The sequence below is a fragment of the Momordica charantia genome (genome assembly GCF_013281855.1).
Source record: "Momordica charantia cultivar OHB3-1 chromosome 9 unlocalized genomic scaffold, Mcharantia_2.0 BLBB01000009.1, whole genome shotgun sequence".
Lineage (NCBI taxonomy): Eukaryota > Viridiplantae > Streptophyta > Magnoliopsida > Cucurbitales > Cucurbitaceae > Momordica > Momordica charantia.
In genome coordinates, this window is record NW_028275167.1 from 31503267 (window position 1) to 31516556 (window position 13290).

A 13290-nucleotide genomic window follows, 5' to 3' on the forward strand; every position below is an offset into this window, starting at 1 on the left:
GGCGAAATCAAGATTGAAAGGAATGAGCGTAGGCTTAATAGTGAATGCAGACCGCTTCTCGATATGAAATCAATGACTTAAAAGACAAGTGCTGAGAGAAAGAGTTAGTCTTCTATATTGCGTTACGAAGAGAGATCGAAGATGAAGATTTTCTGATGAATTAAAAAAAAAGTTATATATATATATATATGTATATATGATATTACCACTCTTAAAATTGAATGTTCTATTTTGTACCTCCCTATTTATCAGACTGTAAACAAATATTTTAAAGATGTGTAATCACACACGATATCGATGATAACATTAGTTGAATGTTTTGTACATGTATATTGATAGAAACCCTAATGTGCAGGTTTTTTTTTTCTTTTTAACTTTTATAAATAGTATACTATTTCCATATCGTTACTTTTTATATAAATAATCAATCAATATTTTTGTATAGAAGATATGTATTTGTAATATTAAAGCTCATGATAATTGAGATGTATTATTTCCCTCGAGTTCAAATTAAATTGTTTTTTTAATTAGTATTGTTTGTCAAAATGAATAATTTACACGATTTAATCACATCTATTTTACATATTTATCATTACAAATAAGGAAAAGGACTTGAAATCGGTTTGAAAAATATAAAATTACGGGATACGGAAGTATCCTTTAAACTTGATTGATTCCAAATAAAGTGAAAACTACCATTAAAATAGGAAATTGTTCTGTCAAGGAAAGAAAAAAAGGAAATTGTTTAACAAAAACACGTCCAAAAAATATATTGTTTTCCACTTTATTTGAAAATAAAAGAAATAAAATTAGTCGAACCGACGCATCGGATCGGACCGCCCATGTGCTACGTGTATTGTATACTCCAAATCGAAACTTTCCCAATTCTTCATCTGACTCCGTGGTCGCTTCGTCTTCGATTGACTAGGGTTCTCTCTACGCGTCTATCTAGGAGTTCGCTCGCTGGGGTTCTCTCCGATTGATTCCGCTGTTCATCCATTACTAATTTCCGGATTAGAGGTCGATGGTCGGATTCAATAGCCCCTAGGTTACCTTTAGAACGCGCAATCGATTTGAAGGGTATATTTCTCAACCTCGAATCGCTCTTCGAGTTTTGGTTTATACTGCAAGATTCGTTGAAAATTTGACCATCTTTTGTGGGGTTTACTTATTTCTTTGTTCACATCGCGATTCTTTTCGCGATCTGAAAATTATTTGATTTAGGGTTCCGACTTGTATTTTTTGGCCGACTTTGGGCTGTTCTTATTTTCAAAATTGGGGTTTAGGGTTTTCTTTTGGAATTATTGGGCGTCGCTGGGTAGGGTTTGGTATTTTAATGGCAGCGGGGAGGATGGGGGGTTATCGCGACTACGATTTGAAGGACCGGGATTCCAGTTTTGATGTTTCAGGAGTCAATTCGAAAGAAGAATATGAACGTGGGCGGCGTGGTAACCGTGAAACCAGCAAGAGTCGAGTTGGGGATGCTAGAGACAGAATTAGGGTCAGGCAAAAGGATATCAAGGAGAGGGAAGTGAGCAATGGTAGTTTACGATCTTCAAGTAGGAGTGACTCTGGCAGCAGTGGTGGGATTGCCTCTCACGGAATCAAGCAAAGTGTTTTCATTGTTAGGACAATGGATAGGGAGCCAGGTGAGTTATCGAGTGAGAGTGGTTCTGAGGATGCCACTGAGTCCGGATTAAGATTCAAAGGTAGCGAATTATCAATTGTTGTGGAGAATGGGATTCATTCTCCACTAGAGAAGAAGAGGAAGTTCTCGCCAATTGTTTGGGACAGAGACGATAAGGAAGAGATTGTTTCCACAAGAAATAAGGTTGCCAAGGTTGTGACAACTTCATCTTTACCCTCTCCTAAGGAGCAGCAGCAATCTTCTAATGTAATGTCAGATAATCTTGATGCCATACCCACAGTTAGAGATAATGATTCCCAAGATTTGCAACCATCCTCTCTTGTTGAACCTTCTGTGGCCCTTGGATCAGATGAATTCTCCGTGACTGACTCACCAATGATGCCGTCTTCTGCTTCACTTAGGAAACCATGGCAGAATGATCTTGAAGTAGAAAATCTCGGGGATGATGATTATGTTCCCACTAGAAACATTTCATCCTCTAGATGGGCTGCTGGAAATAATTCTCCTGGTGATGAAGGTGAAATTTTCGACAACGAGCAAATGCCCAAAAGGCGTAAGACAATACCAATGTCCGAATCCTTGGAGGGCATGGGAATACAAAGAAAATCATTAACTCCTGAGATCGGAGAGATAATGAGACAAGGCTCCGAAGCAGGGACAAGATCATCTGAATCTACTGAACGTGGTGACCGGTCTCGATCATCAAGTGGGAACCATTACCTTGGTAATGATTTTGAGAAGGATGAAGGTATGGATCTTGGTGATGAAATTCATAGAATGGATACAAGCAGTAGTCGGTTAGATACTGATTCTGAAGATGAGACAGAATCTCCCGAGAAAGCAGAGCCTAGTCCCCCTCCCCAACGAAGTGTAAATATGCTTCAAGGCTGCAGAAGTGTTGATGAATTTGAAAGACTGAACAAGATTGATGAAGGAACTTATGGTGTTGTATATAGAGCCAGAGACAAAAAGTCGGGGGAAATTGTTGCATTGAAGAAGGTAAAAATGGAAAAGGAACGAGAAGGTTTTCCCATGACTTCTTTAAGGGAAATAAACATTCTCCTTTCTTTTCATCACCCTTCAATTGTTGACGTAAAAGAAGTGGTAGTGGGCAGTAGTCTTGATAGCATTTTTATGGTAATGGAGTACATGGAGCATGATCTAAAAGCACTCATGGAGACAATGAAGCAGCCATTTAGTCAAAGTGAAGTCAAATGTTTGATGCTTCAGTTACTGGAGGGTGTTAAATATCTTCATGATAATTGGGTGCTTCATAGGGACTTGAAAACATCAAATTTACTATTGAATAATCAGGGAGAGTTGAAGATCTGTGATTTTGGATTAGCTCGACAATATGGGAGCCCCTTGAAAACATATACGCATATGGTTGTTACTCTTTGGTATAGGTTAGTTGCATCTTTCTTGCACTCATGTCTATTTCTATTCATTTTTTTCTTATAATTTCTCTTTTATACTATTGGATGCATTAATTGCCCTGATTATGTTGGAGATGACGAGTTAAAATTCGTAATTGACTAATTATGGGGTCATTATAGTCTATAACTCGTCTGATCTTTTGTTTCAGAGTAGGATCATATGCCATGGGCCTAGATGAAAATCTTCTGTCGGGCAAACAATAAAAATGTTTTTCTTTTTTATGCTATTGGCAGGGCACCTGAACTTCTATTGGGAGCAAGACAGTATTCAACAGCTATTGATATGTGGTCATTGGGTTGTATTATGGCTGAATTATTATCAAAGCAACCACTTTTTAATGGAAAAACCGAAGTTGACCAACTTGACAAGGTAAAATAATTCACAAGATTACATCAACTGCTCATTCTACTTGGTTGGGCGTTATGTAAATTTTGTTGTTAATATAATTGCTTGGATGCTTATGACCTTACCTTGGACTTTGCAGATATTCCGAACTCTAGGCACACCGAATGAAACAATTTGGCCTGGGTTTTCCAAGCTTCCAGGAGTAAGGGTCAACTTTGTCAAGCACCAGTAAGTATTGTTGATGTCACTGAATCCAAGTTTTACTATGACATTTCTCTTATCTTTTTCCCACTGTTTTCCCAGGCTTCCAGCTTTGGGTGATTCTGGTCTGGCTATCTGGCCTCATTTGGTGACCTTCCAGTTACTTTACTTTCATAGCACGTTTTAACCACTGACATGTTCCTTTCAGGTACAACTTGCTGCGTAAGAAATTCCCAGCCACATCGTTTACCGGTTCACCAGTTCTTTCCGATTCAGGATTTGATTTGTTGAACAAACTTTTAACTTATGATCCTGAGAAGGTAAGTATACGATCAACTCATATTGTTTCCCTCATCCACTTTCATGATCACTCATTGAGATTTGTTGTCCTAATGCAGAGAATTACAGCTGAGGCTGCTCTTAATCATGAATGGTTCTCTGAAGTTCCTCTTCCGAAGTCTAAAGAGTTCATGCCTACTTTTCCTGCTCAGCATGCTCAGGACAGGTACGTCAACAATTAGACTTATGAGTTTGTGGTTCAAATTCTATTGAAACTTATGGCACTTAATATAAACAATAAACACATTATTTTGCAAACCTTGCCTAGGCGTTTGCGGAGAGTAATGAAGAGTCCCGACCCCTTAGAAGAGCAACGCAGAAAGGAGTTGCAGCAAGGGGAACTGGGAACATCTGGCTTGTTTGGCTAAGAGAAGCTGTCTCTGGTAATTTGGGTGAGGTTGCCCTGAAGTTATTTCTTCAATAACACTCACTATTGGACCTGATTGAGGTGAGGGAAGAAGGCTGTGAATCTTGTTTGACAGATGATTACTAGTGCTCTTTTAGCAGGGCATTAATGGTTATTTGGTTGAAGACATGTATTTTTCTTTTTTGGCTTCTGTCAAGAAGGTCTATTGCAGCTCGACATCTTTTCTTCTCCTCTGGTCATCATATAGAAAATGCTTCAGTGACACGGCTTGCACGGCAAGGTGTGGAATATTGTTTACTTGAAAATCAGATTCTTCAGAAATTAATTGTGTAACATATTCCTATTGAGAATTAGGCTATTGGCCTTCAATTTTATTTTAAGAATTAGATTACCATGGATTTACTACTGCCTACATAATTCAAATATATCTCCTTTTAATATTTGAATTGTGTTTGCAAGAGGTGGTTGTTGGAAGGGGAGGGCGGTCTTTGCTTCTCGTTGACGAAGAATATGACCGTAACGATAGTTTTTCAAAGGTAATTAATTAATTGCAAAAGCATTTCAGGATCAGGATTATGTTTCGAAGCTTTTTATATCATTATCCTGTTGTGTGCATGTGCTATGGAAATTCATCTCAAGTGATGGTCATATTCACTACCGTGCTTAGCCTAAATAGTTGGGTTTGCCGGGTAGGATTCTATTTTTAAGCCTGTTTTTGTTTATTTTTTTTCCCATAATTTTCAAATTGTTCTAAGTTCTATCAGATGGTGCATTTAGATATTTTCATTTAAAATATTAGCTGGACGATTGATTTTCTTGCAACAAGTTTTTTTCTGGGTTCTATAGTTTGGACGGTTGATGGTTTTACATGAAAGTGAGAAATGGAGCCCATTTTTAATATGGGGAGCTAACTTCTTATATTTAGTGCTTGTTGTTGGTGATTTAAGTGACTATTTCTTTTGGATATGTTAAGTTCCGATCACTGCTGGCACTGATGGACGCAAATTTCATCATCAAAAGAACTCATTGGGATCATGTACATATCTTTGGCACCAATCTTCCCAATCACGTTCCTGCCTCCAAATTGTTGACCCAGGCTTCCAGTAATTATCACCGAAATTTCTAACAGTTAGATTTAAAGAAAAGATCATAAAAATGACTCATGTGGATAAACAGCTCGATTTATGCAGCTAAAGGTCTATATCCATAATGAGGTAATTTATCTGTGGTTGCAGGGACGAGAATATACATTTCATAGTATTTTATATAATCTCATTTTGTACTTTTGATCTAGAATTGGTTTTTTGTTTTATCTGTTGCATTCTGCCTCCTGATGTAATTTCGTACACATGGGTACAAGGAGTTTCAAAATTTCTGTTTTTGCCGTTGAAAGAAGTAGTATGCCTTAGTTTATTGTTCAAAAGTAACAGCACTCTCCGGAGGAATGTGTAAAATGGATTGGCTTTCATCCATTAATGTTCTCTTTTAGTTAGTGTGAAAAGATTCAATCTTTGTCAGTACCATGATTTTCATGACCTTTATCTGCAAATGTCACTGCAGTATCAAAGCTAGCAGGTTGAGGAGCTCACCTGCATTACTCTGGAAGTTATTAACTTAGTTGTTGATTCGCACACTTGAGGTACTATATGCAAACCTTGTTTTTGTTTGCATTTTATTTAAAGTTACTAAATATTTGCTCGATAGCTTTCTTCTTGGAAGTGCTGTTTGGAAGTGGCTATTTCGCTCTGTTGTTATACTGAAAAGTATGGTTACCAAGACTTAGCTGACTATTCTGTTTAATCTTACTATCAAGATCGACTGAGATTGAGCAAGAATCTTCTAACAACTAGCTGTTAGCGTCAATCATATTATGTGACTGGTCTCCTGATAGAATGTATTTTGCGTACTTTGAATCTAAGATTGTCTCTGGGTGGTTTTCTTTCCTGTGTTAAATGTCAATTGTGCGCTGATTCAGTGTTGAGTTATTGAGTGTGCAGTCTTCATTCATTGTTTAACTTCAGCATATTTTTGAAAAAGAAATGAAACTCTGCTATAATATATTGAGTTTGGCTTTACAGACCTGTCACTGGTGTAAGAAAGAAATAAATTTACTTTCTGTTGATGTCATGTAGCTGGGTAAAGCGAATTGTTTGTTATGGTGAAATGATTGTTTAATCAGATGCTCTATATAATAAGGGATTGATACCGATTTATTGCCAAATTGTTTGCTGTCATGCCATTTTGTGTCTTAATCCAATCATGATTGTTGATGTTATGCTATTGAATATAGTAGTAAAGAGTCTTCTCACGTGTTATTGCTGTAAAATCTCTCTATTCATTGTTTTTACTTCGTTGTTTCCAAATTCTAACACTTTCTTTCGCCTGAAAGGCGAACACGAAGGTGCTGTTTGGTCTTGGTGAATAATATCTGTAGACCGATCTCAAATGCATATGTTCGTGTTAAAAAAATGGTTCCCATTTTGTAATGGAAAGAGGTTTCTGAACACAGGATTATGGGATCTTTTATCTTCGTCATGTTACATCTCTCTCAGTTGAGTAAAATTGATGTATTCGATTGGGTTCATGAATGATATTAATTCAATATACTCTTAACTGTTCTTATGAATGATTCTTCTGTTTATTTCTTTTTACCTCAAGGATCTAAAATTCTGCAAGTTAAAAGCTAATAAAGTCAAATCCTTTTTGGGATTATGATGATTAGTTAGTTGAAATACAATTGCTTGTTCTTAGAATACTTTTGGTGCTTTTATATTCTTTTTCTCAATCACTGAGAATGTATGGGTTCTTAAATGTGCATTTTTTAGAACACCTATGATAAATAATTACGGTTTTTAAAAAATTTGCCATTAATATAGATTGCACCCTTTTAAAAATTGATAATAGTTGGAGCATAGACCTCGTTTTTTGAACGGATGAATTTTTTAAATATATGTAAATAAAAAAGTTTTCTATCAAATTTTTGTTTGAAAACAGACTATGAAAACTGAGCTATGATGACACTGTTTAAAGCTTTAAAAAATAGAAGATGCTTTTTTTCCCCTCTTTTTTCTTTGAAGGACCAGATGGTGTTTTAGCTTGACTTATTTGGTGCCTGTTTAAACAATGGGAACGAATAACCTTTTTCTGAAAACAAAATTGATAATAAATGATGCTAAAAGTCTGGATTGATGTCATGTTTTTAAACAAGTGATGTTTTTTTAATTGGAATAAGTCAAAAAATCAAATGGAGCAAAAGAATAAATAACATTTCAAAATTAAAAATTTCAATGAAAATCAAATCAAAGTTATAATTGAAACATTAAAGTCACAAATTAGATAGATATAACTAAAATTTAGAGTATTATACATAGATAATCAAGTTTACATATTTATTTTCTTAAAAAGAGTGCAACTGTAGTGCATACTTCTACCCAAGAACCTGTCTTTAGTCGCTAGTAGATAATTAAATTATCATCACGGTTACAAATGTACTCAAAATTAGTACGGGATCATCGTAATAAATTGAAATAACTAAGATCAGAGATGTAGAACTGGGAAGTTGATCTTGATATCAATGATTTTTGGTGCATTTTGTGTGCTTAAAAGACCATTGTAGTATGTTTACCTTGGCTTTTGATCTCCATTTGTCTTCATGGCTTTGCAGCAAGGGAAATCAGAGAATCCTTAGCTTACCATATTACCTCCCACCTGAAAAATTCAAAACCAAGAAACATTTATCTTCTAACCAAGGAGGCACAGGGAAGCAGAGTTGTGAGAGCCGGGGATCCTCTTTTCCCTTTTCCTTTTCTTTTTCTTCAATCTACAAATATAATAATAAACTAAGAATCTCTGAAGTGGTAAAAGAGCTACAGTTCTGAAATTCTGGAGGGGGGAAATTTATAATCAATTAAAATTCTCTCTCGAGTGGTGAAAAGACTATATTCTGAATTCTGGACGAAGCAACTAGCAAGCACCAAAAATAGACACAACTGTGCGGCTGAACAGAAGAACCCAGAGCATAAATCTTCATATCTTGTCAGATAGAAATGCTGTTGGGGATTCCGCGACCAGTAACCCCTGGACCAGATGTGGGGAGCAGTAGCTCATAAGGAGGAACACCTGCACCACTTCTGTTTTTAAGACGGCCATCCCTGTTCCTACTGTTTATAATCTCTTCTATCTCCTCTAATCTTGATGAGAACTTGTTAAACAATTCCAACACCCTTGTATCGTCGATCCAGTGGCTATGTAATTGGTTCACTTGACCCAAGTACTCCTCGTCCGGCGAGTGAGTGGACAACGTGTCCTGAACTGCCATCACTTTAGTTGCTTGAAGTTGCGTTGGCAAAGAAGATAGAAATGTTCGTTCAGGGTTTGCAATAAAGTTGTCATAATCGCGATCACCCTCCTTTGGTATGAGCTTCCGCATTAGCGTCGGACGATTTGGTACATAACTTCCAAAAGGGTACTGCCCAAAGTTTATTGCAGCATGCTGTCCAGATGCGACCCAAATCATTATTGTGAGTATGCCAGATAGGTCCTCTTTAGTATTGAGTTTAGGCCACCAAGGTTCATTTCGTTTCTCGTGATGCCCTTTGTTCTTTATCTCACTCCACCAAGCTTGGAGCTCATCGTCGTTTGTGATGGAGTTTGGCTCTGTATAAAAGTGTTCAACATAGGATTCTACCCATTCTTTTGTCGCCGACCATATTAGGAGCCCATCTGCTGCATATGGGTAATCTTCAATTACAAGTCTCACACCATTTGGCGCGGAGGGGTCCTCAACTGCCATACCCCTAAAAGTTTCAAGGCCAGCTTAAATTATTCAATGCCTTAAAAGAAACCATATAGAAATAAAGAAGAGACAGATGATAGAATCAATCTGGCCAATCGAGTTTTGTTGGGATTGTGGGTGCAGAGGGGACAGATGTCATGCTCATGGTTGTGAAGATCACTGTATGTATTACCATTAGATTACCTTCGAATAAGATCTGCTGGTAATGCTTCCATGTCAAATCGCCACATGCTCTTGTATGCTGCAGAGCTTAGCTCCATGGAATACTTTCCCCCAAGGAAACTGGCTTCGATTATTCCCCCTCCATTTATAAGATTTTGACGGGCAAGTGCATTGATTTCCAATGTGTAGCGCATATGAGGATGAAGCAGCTTGTAAATAGGGTGCATCGAACTCAGTTGCCTATGAGTTGCAATTATATAGGGCTCCATACTGGCGTGAGTCCTTAACCTGGATGAAGTAGACAGAAACTCGTTAAAATAATATACACTTCTCCCGCAATGTCACTGTAGATGAAGTTCGTAATCACAACTTGCAGTATATGGTTCGGATGTAGATATGAACAACAAATGCCTATACCAGTGATTTACAAGTTGATGGATTCCAGCATCTACGGAGCACACATGAGCTTTTGCTAGCTTCCAAATCCAATGTGTTGTAGCATCATGGCCATGAGTGTACACTTGTTTGTTGGTTTCTGAAGAAGGTGTTGGAGGCAGTGAGAGCTCAATAGCTATAGGCCTCAAGATACCAGTCTGGGAATAGAAGAACACTGTTCTAGAAGCATAGACTTTTCTCCCTGGTAATGAGTTGATCTTCTTGATAAATGGTAAAAGCATGTCATGGTAATCAATAATAAATAATCGTTTTTCTTCTATGGCCTGCATTGAAGGATATAGGAAGGTTACAATTATGATGGAGAAAACTGTTTTTTGGTTTTAGAATGCAGATATCAATACCTGTTCTATACTCATACCGCTGTAAAGCTCTTTCTCTATCAATTCTTTTGTAATGGCTGATTCTGGAGGCCCATATACAGTAGGGTCAAGTTTGCTGCGGATCGGAAATTCCTAAGATATACACCTCATAATCAATAACTTACAAAATGCATTTCTCAATATAAAATCAATATGTAGACAGACAGCATGAGAATATTGCTCATACCCTCAAACACTCAATATTTACTGGGTTGACACCAGCCAAAGTCTGACGTGCAAACTCGTTGTCCCTCAGCCAAGCAAATCTATCGCCTGCAAGTTGAAAGGGAACCCAAAATAAAATTTCAGAGGAGCTTTTCCATCTCTAGATATTAAACTGAAAGAAGTTGAAAATCTAATTGGAAAGTATCAATAATTTCAAGAGTGCCGTCGACAAAACAAATATGAGAAAATAGAATGTACTTTTTATCCCAGCAGGGATCTCATACTTCAACAATGTCTGACCAGCGTTAACGACCTGCTTCATAATGTTGCCAAGAAACCAGTTTTGAGAGTGCTCTTGGTGGTTTTCATCGTTCAAGACAACACCATCAATGTACAGCTTGTCAATTTCTGAAAAACACTTGAAGGAGATATCTGATTTTGACAGTGTAGCAGCAATAGATGGTACAAGATTGTGGAGAAGAGCCTTCAACCTTCCGGCAGAGAATGTACTTTTCTTCATCTCCTCAAAAGTTTCGTCCCGAGGAACATAAACTGGATGTGGCTTTTCAATTCTACTCTCAGTAAGCGGATCTATTAGAATTCCAATTAAAGAAAAATACACATTTCACATTCTGCAGTTAGAAAAAGAAGATCCAGAACCTGATATTTGCATACTCATAAACTCAAAAAAATCAACCATACCTGATACACTAGGAGGTCGACCAGTCCTACAGCGTCGAGGATAAGGCGTATTTTCAACACCTAGAACAGGCCTAGCAAGATCTTTACTCTTGTCAGGATTACCCAAATCGTTGTAAACATCATAGTCATAGATTCTATCGTACGGCTTCCTTTCACCCTTTCCATTGCCCCGAATGTTTAACAAATCTTCACGGCGAAGACCTTGAAGGCCCAGCGGCGTTTGTGATGGCAAGTATACCTGTTGAACAGCATTATACTTCAATTAGCAACTTCAACAAGATGAAAAACTAGAAAATATTGATAATCGAAAGAAAACATTGAGTCGTACATGATTTTTGAAGATAATTCTACTGTCCGGATTATCATTTCGTGAATGAATCCAGGTATTCGCCGGAAAGAAAATGGGGCCGACATCAAAACCATGAACGATAACTTCCAAGAGATAGAACTCTTTTCCATGAAGATTGGTGATAAGAACAGCCCCAGGACAGCCGAAATCACGCGGCACAGTAAAATTAGCAGCGTATTCCACAGTGTGCAAACCGTTGAGAGGTTTTGGCAACCATCCTCTCACACAAGACTCCATACTTCTTCCCGAATTGGTTTCTTCCAGAGAAAAACAATCAGAAAAATAAAATAAAAAATTGAGGACACTGTCGATAAAGTTCGCATATGAAACCCACTCGTGGCGCCAAAATGCGGGAAGAGTAACTAACAGCATAACCTTCCATCCTCTCTCTCCTCCTGCTCCGACTTTTGCTTTAAATATTATTTTCGCCCCTCAAATTTTGTATATCTATATTTTAGACTGTTTTATTTTACTTTTCCAACTTTTCACAAAAAGTTGATTACGGCCTTTTTCATGATATTTTTGGTATAGTATATTAGTATTTAACATACATTGTAGATCATCACTTTTTTTAATTTAATATATATGATTTTAAAATATAAAATATTATTTTAGTTAGTTTTTGTTTATTTTCGTTACTATATTTTCAAAAGGTTAATTTGGCTTCCCATATTTTTAAAGAGGTGAATATTTTTGTCCTCCCATTTTTATCTTTATTACATTTCTCTCTATAAAATTTTAACTCGTAATTTTATTAATTAATTTTTAAAATATAATATTAACTTGAATTAAAGGGTTTCCTAATATGAAATTTTGTAAAAAGAACTAAATTAGTAACTTTTAAAAGTATCCAAGCCAAATTAATACTTAAACCCATAAAATATATATCCAGTAAAAATCAAAATAGATTTGTGTGCCAGGTAAAGAAACCAAAATGTAAAAGTAAAAATTTCGAGCAAAATTTCAGAAACAATAATAAGATATAAATTTAATTTTCTTTGGGCAAGTTTCTTTTTTCAATTTTTTTTATACGTATTGTGAATCAAAATATTAGCAAAGTTATAAGTTTATTATATATATTATATACAAATTGTGATGTTGAAATAATCCGAACATTTTATGAGTAATATTACTATATTAGCCACTAGAGAAAAAAATTATTAAAAAAAACTACAAAACCTAGAGAAGAATCAAGAAGTGAAAAGACTCAATAGGATGAGCACAAACCAGGATCGATTTCTTCACTGATAAGGCGAATCCATATCCCTCGCCCAATCCCGTTGATAAAATACTCCCACTCATCTTCGATCTTCTCCGTCAACTTCTCCTTCATCTTCTTTCTGATCTTTATTGTCGCCCGAACTTCGATTCCTCCGGAAGAAGACGAAGAGAGCCCGGACTCATTGCCAGCTCTTCTTTCCGGCGGAGAAGCTTCCTCCACGGCCTTGTTCTCACTGCTGATCGCCGCCCGAGCCAGTCCATTTCCGCCGACCAAAGATCCAGATCGCGAAACCCTAGCCTTCCGGACTCTGAAATTACTCCCGGCGCGGGAGATCGTGAAGAATCGCCAGCTGGATGACTCGAAGTAGTGCCTCTGTAAGTTCAGAGAACTGCTCGGCGTGACTGCGAACATTTTTCTTCTCTCAGAGGAAGTGTGCGGAGAGTTGGCAACGGAGTCTTGGGGGGGAAGACGGCGGCGTGACGGCGACCGGCGAGGAAAATGGAGAAGAAAGTGGGAGTGGTGAGATCAGTGCAAAACAGAATAGAAATGCATTATGGTTGACGCCTGGTTTGTAAAGCGTGCCTGTTGCCAGTACCTGTGGCTGTCTGTCACCCAAGGAGAGCGTGACAGCGTGTCTTCACGTCTAATAATTTCGCAAACCTCACCAATGGATCCCTGTTTTTCCAGCGCGTGCAGCTCACGTTTGGAAAGCTCGAAGTGAATAAACTTTTTTCCTTCATATT

At 37.3% G+C, this 13290-nt stretch overlaps 2 protein-coding genes across 13 annotated transcripts; one reads left to right on the forward strand and one right to left on the reverse strand.

Moving 5' to 3' along the window:
- Positions 1–850: 850 nt before the first annotated feature.
- Positions 851–6963, forward strand: LOC111019798 (cyclin-dependent kinase G-2). Of its 12 annotated transcripts, none has more exons than XM_088117982.1 (11): positions 853–3054; positions 3319–3454; positions 3570–3658; positions 3840–3951; positions 4030–4136; positions 4239–4418; positions 4535–4617; positions 4797–4873; positions 5311–5551; positions 5898–5976; positions 6727–6963. In XM_088117982.1, exons 1-6 carry the CDS (start codon positions 1337–1339, stop codon positions 4336–4338), a joined length of 2262 nt encoding a protein of 753 aa, XP_087974108.1. In that variant the 5' UTR covers positions 853–1336; the 3' UTR covers positions 4339–4418; positions 4535–4617; positions 4797–4873; positions 5311–5551; positions 5898–5976; positions 6727–6963. The 12 variants fall into 12 exon arrangements, with proteins under 12 accessions (XP_022151959.1, XP_087974108.1, XP_087974107.1 ...); XM_088117981.1 differs by having other exon boundaries at positions 4538–4617; XM_088117979.1 differs by adding an exon at positions 4977–5026 and having other exon boundaries at positions 4239–4873.
- Positions 6964–7680: 717 nt separating this feature from the next.
- LOX6 (PLAT/LH2 domain-containing lipoxygenase family protein) lies at positions 7681–13262 on the reverse strand. Its single transcript, XM_022296185.2, has 9 exons — positions 12553–13262; positions 11305–11582; positions 10977–11214; positions 10533–10865; positions 10297–10382; positions 10092–10202; positions 9712–10013; positions 9316–9582; positions 7681–9133 (listed from the first exon to the last, which is right to left on the reverse strand). Exons 1-9 carry the CDS (start codon positions 12956–12958, stop codon positions 8374–8376), a joined length of 2781 nt encoding a protein of 926 aa, XP_022151877.1. The 5' UTR covers positions 12959–13262; the 3' UTR covers positions 7681–8373.
- Between the last annotated feature and the right edge of the window lie 28 nt (positions 13263–13290).

Coding starts and splice junctions, on each gene's coding strand:
- LOC111019798 (XM_022296259.2), top strand. CDS start 1,337: ATGGCAGCGGGGAGGATGGGGGGTTATCGCGACTACGATTTGAAGGAC. Junction 3,952..4,029: donor TAACTTATGATCCTGAGAAG/GTAAGTATACGA, acceptor GTCCTAATGCAG/AGAATTACAGCTGAGGCTGC. Junction 4,137..4,238: donor GCTCAGCATGCTCAGGACAG/GTACGTCAACAA, acceptor AACCTTGCCTAG/GCGTTTGCGGAGAGTAATGA.
- LOX6 (XM_022296185.2), bottom strand. CDS start 12,958: ATGTTCGCAGTCACGCCGAGCAGTTCTCTGAACTTACAGAGGCACTAC. Junction 10,014..10,091: donor GCGGTATGAGTATAGAACAG/GTATTGATATCT, acceptor CCTTCAATGCAG/GCCATAGAAGAAAAACGATT. Junction 9,583..9,711: donor CATCAACTTGTAAATCACTG/GTATAGGCATTT, acceptor TACTTCATCCAG/GTTAAGGACTCACGCCAGTA.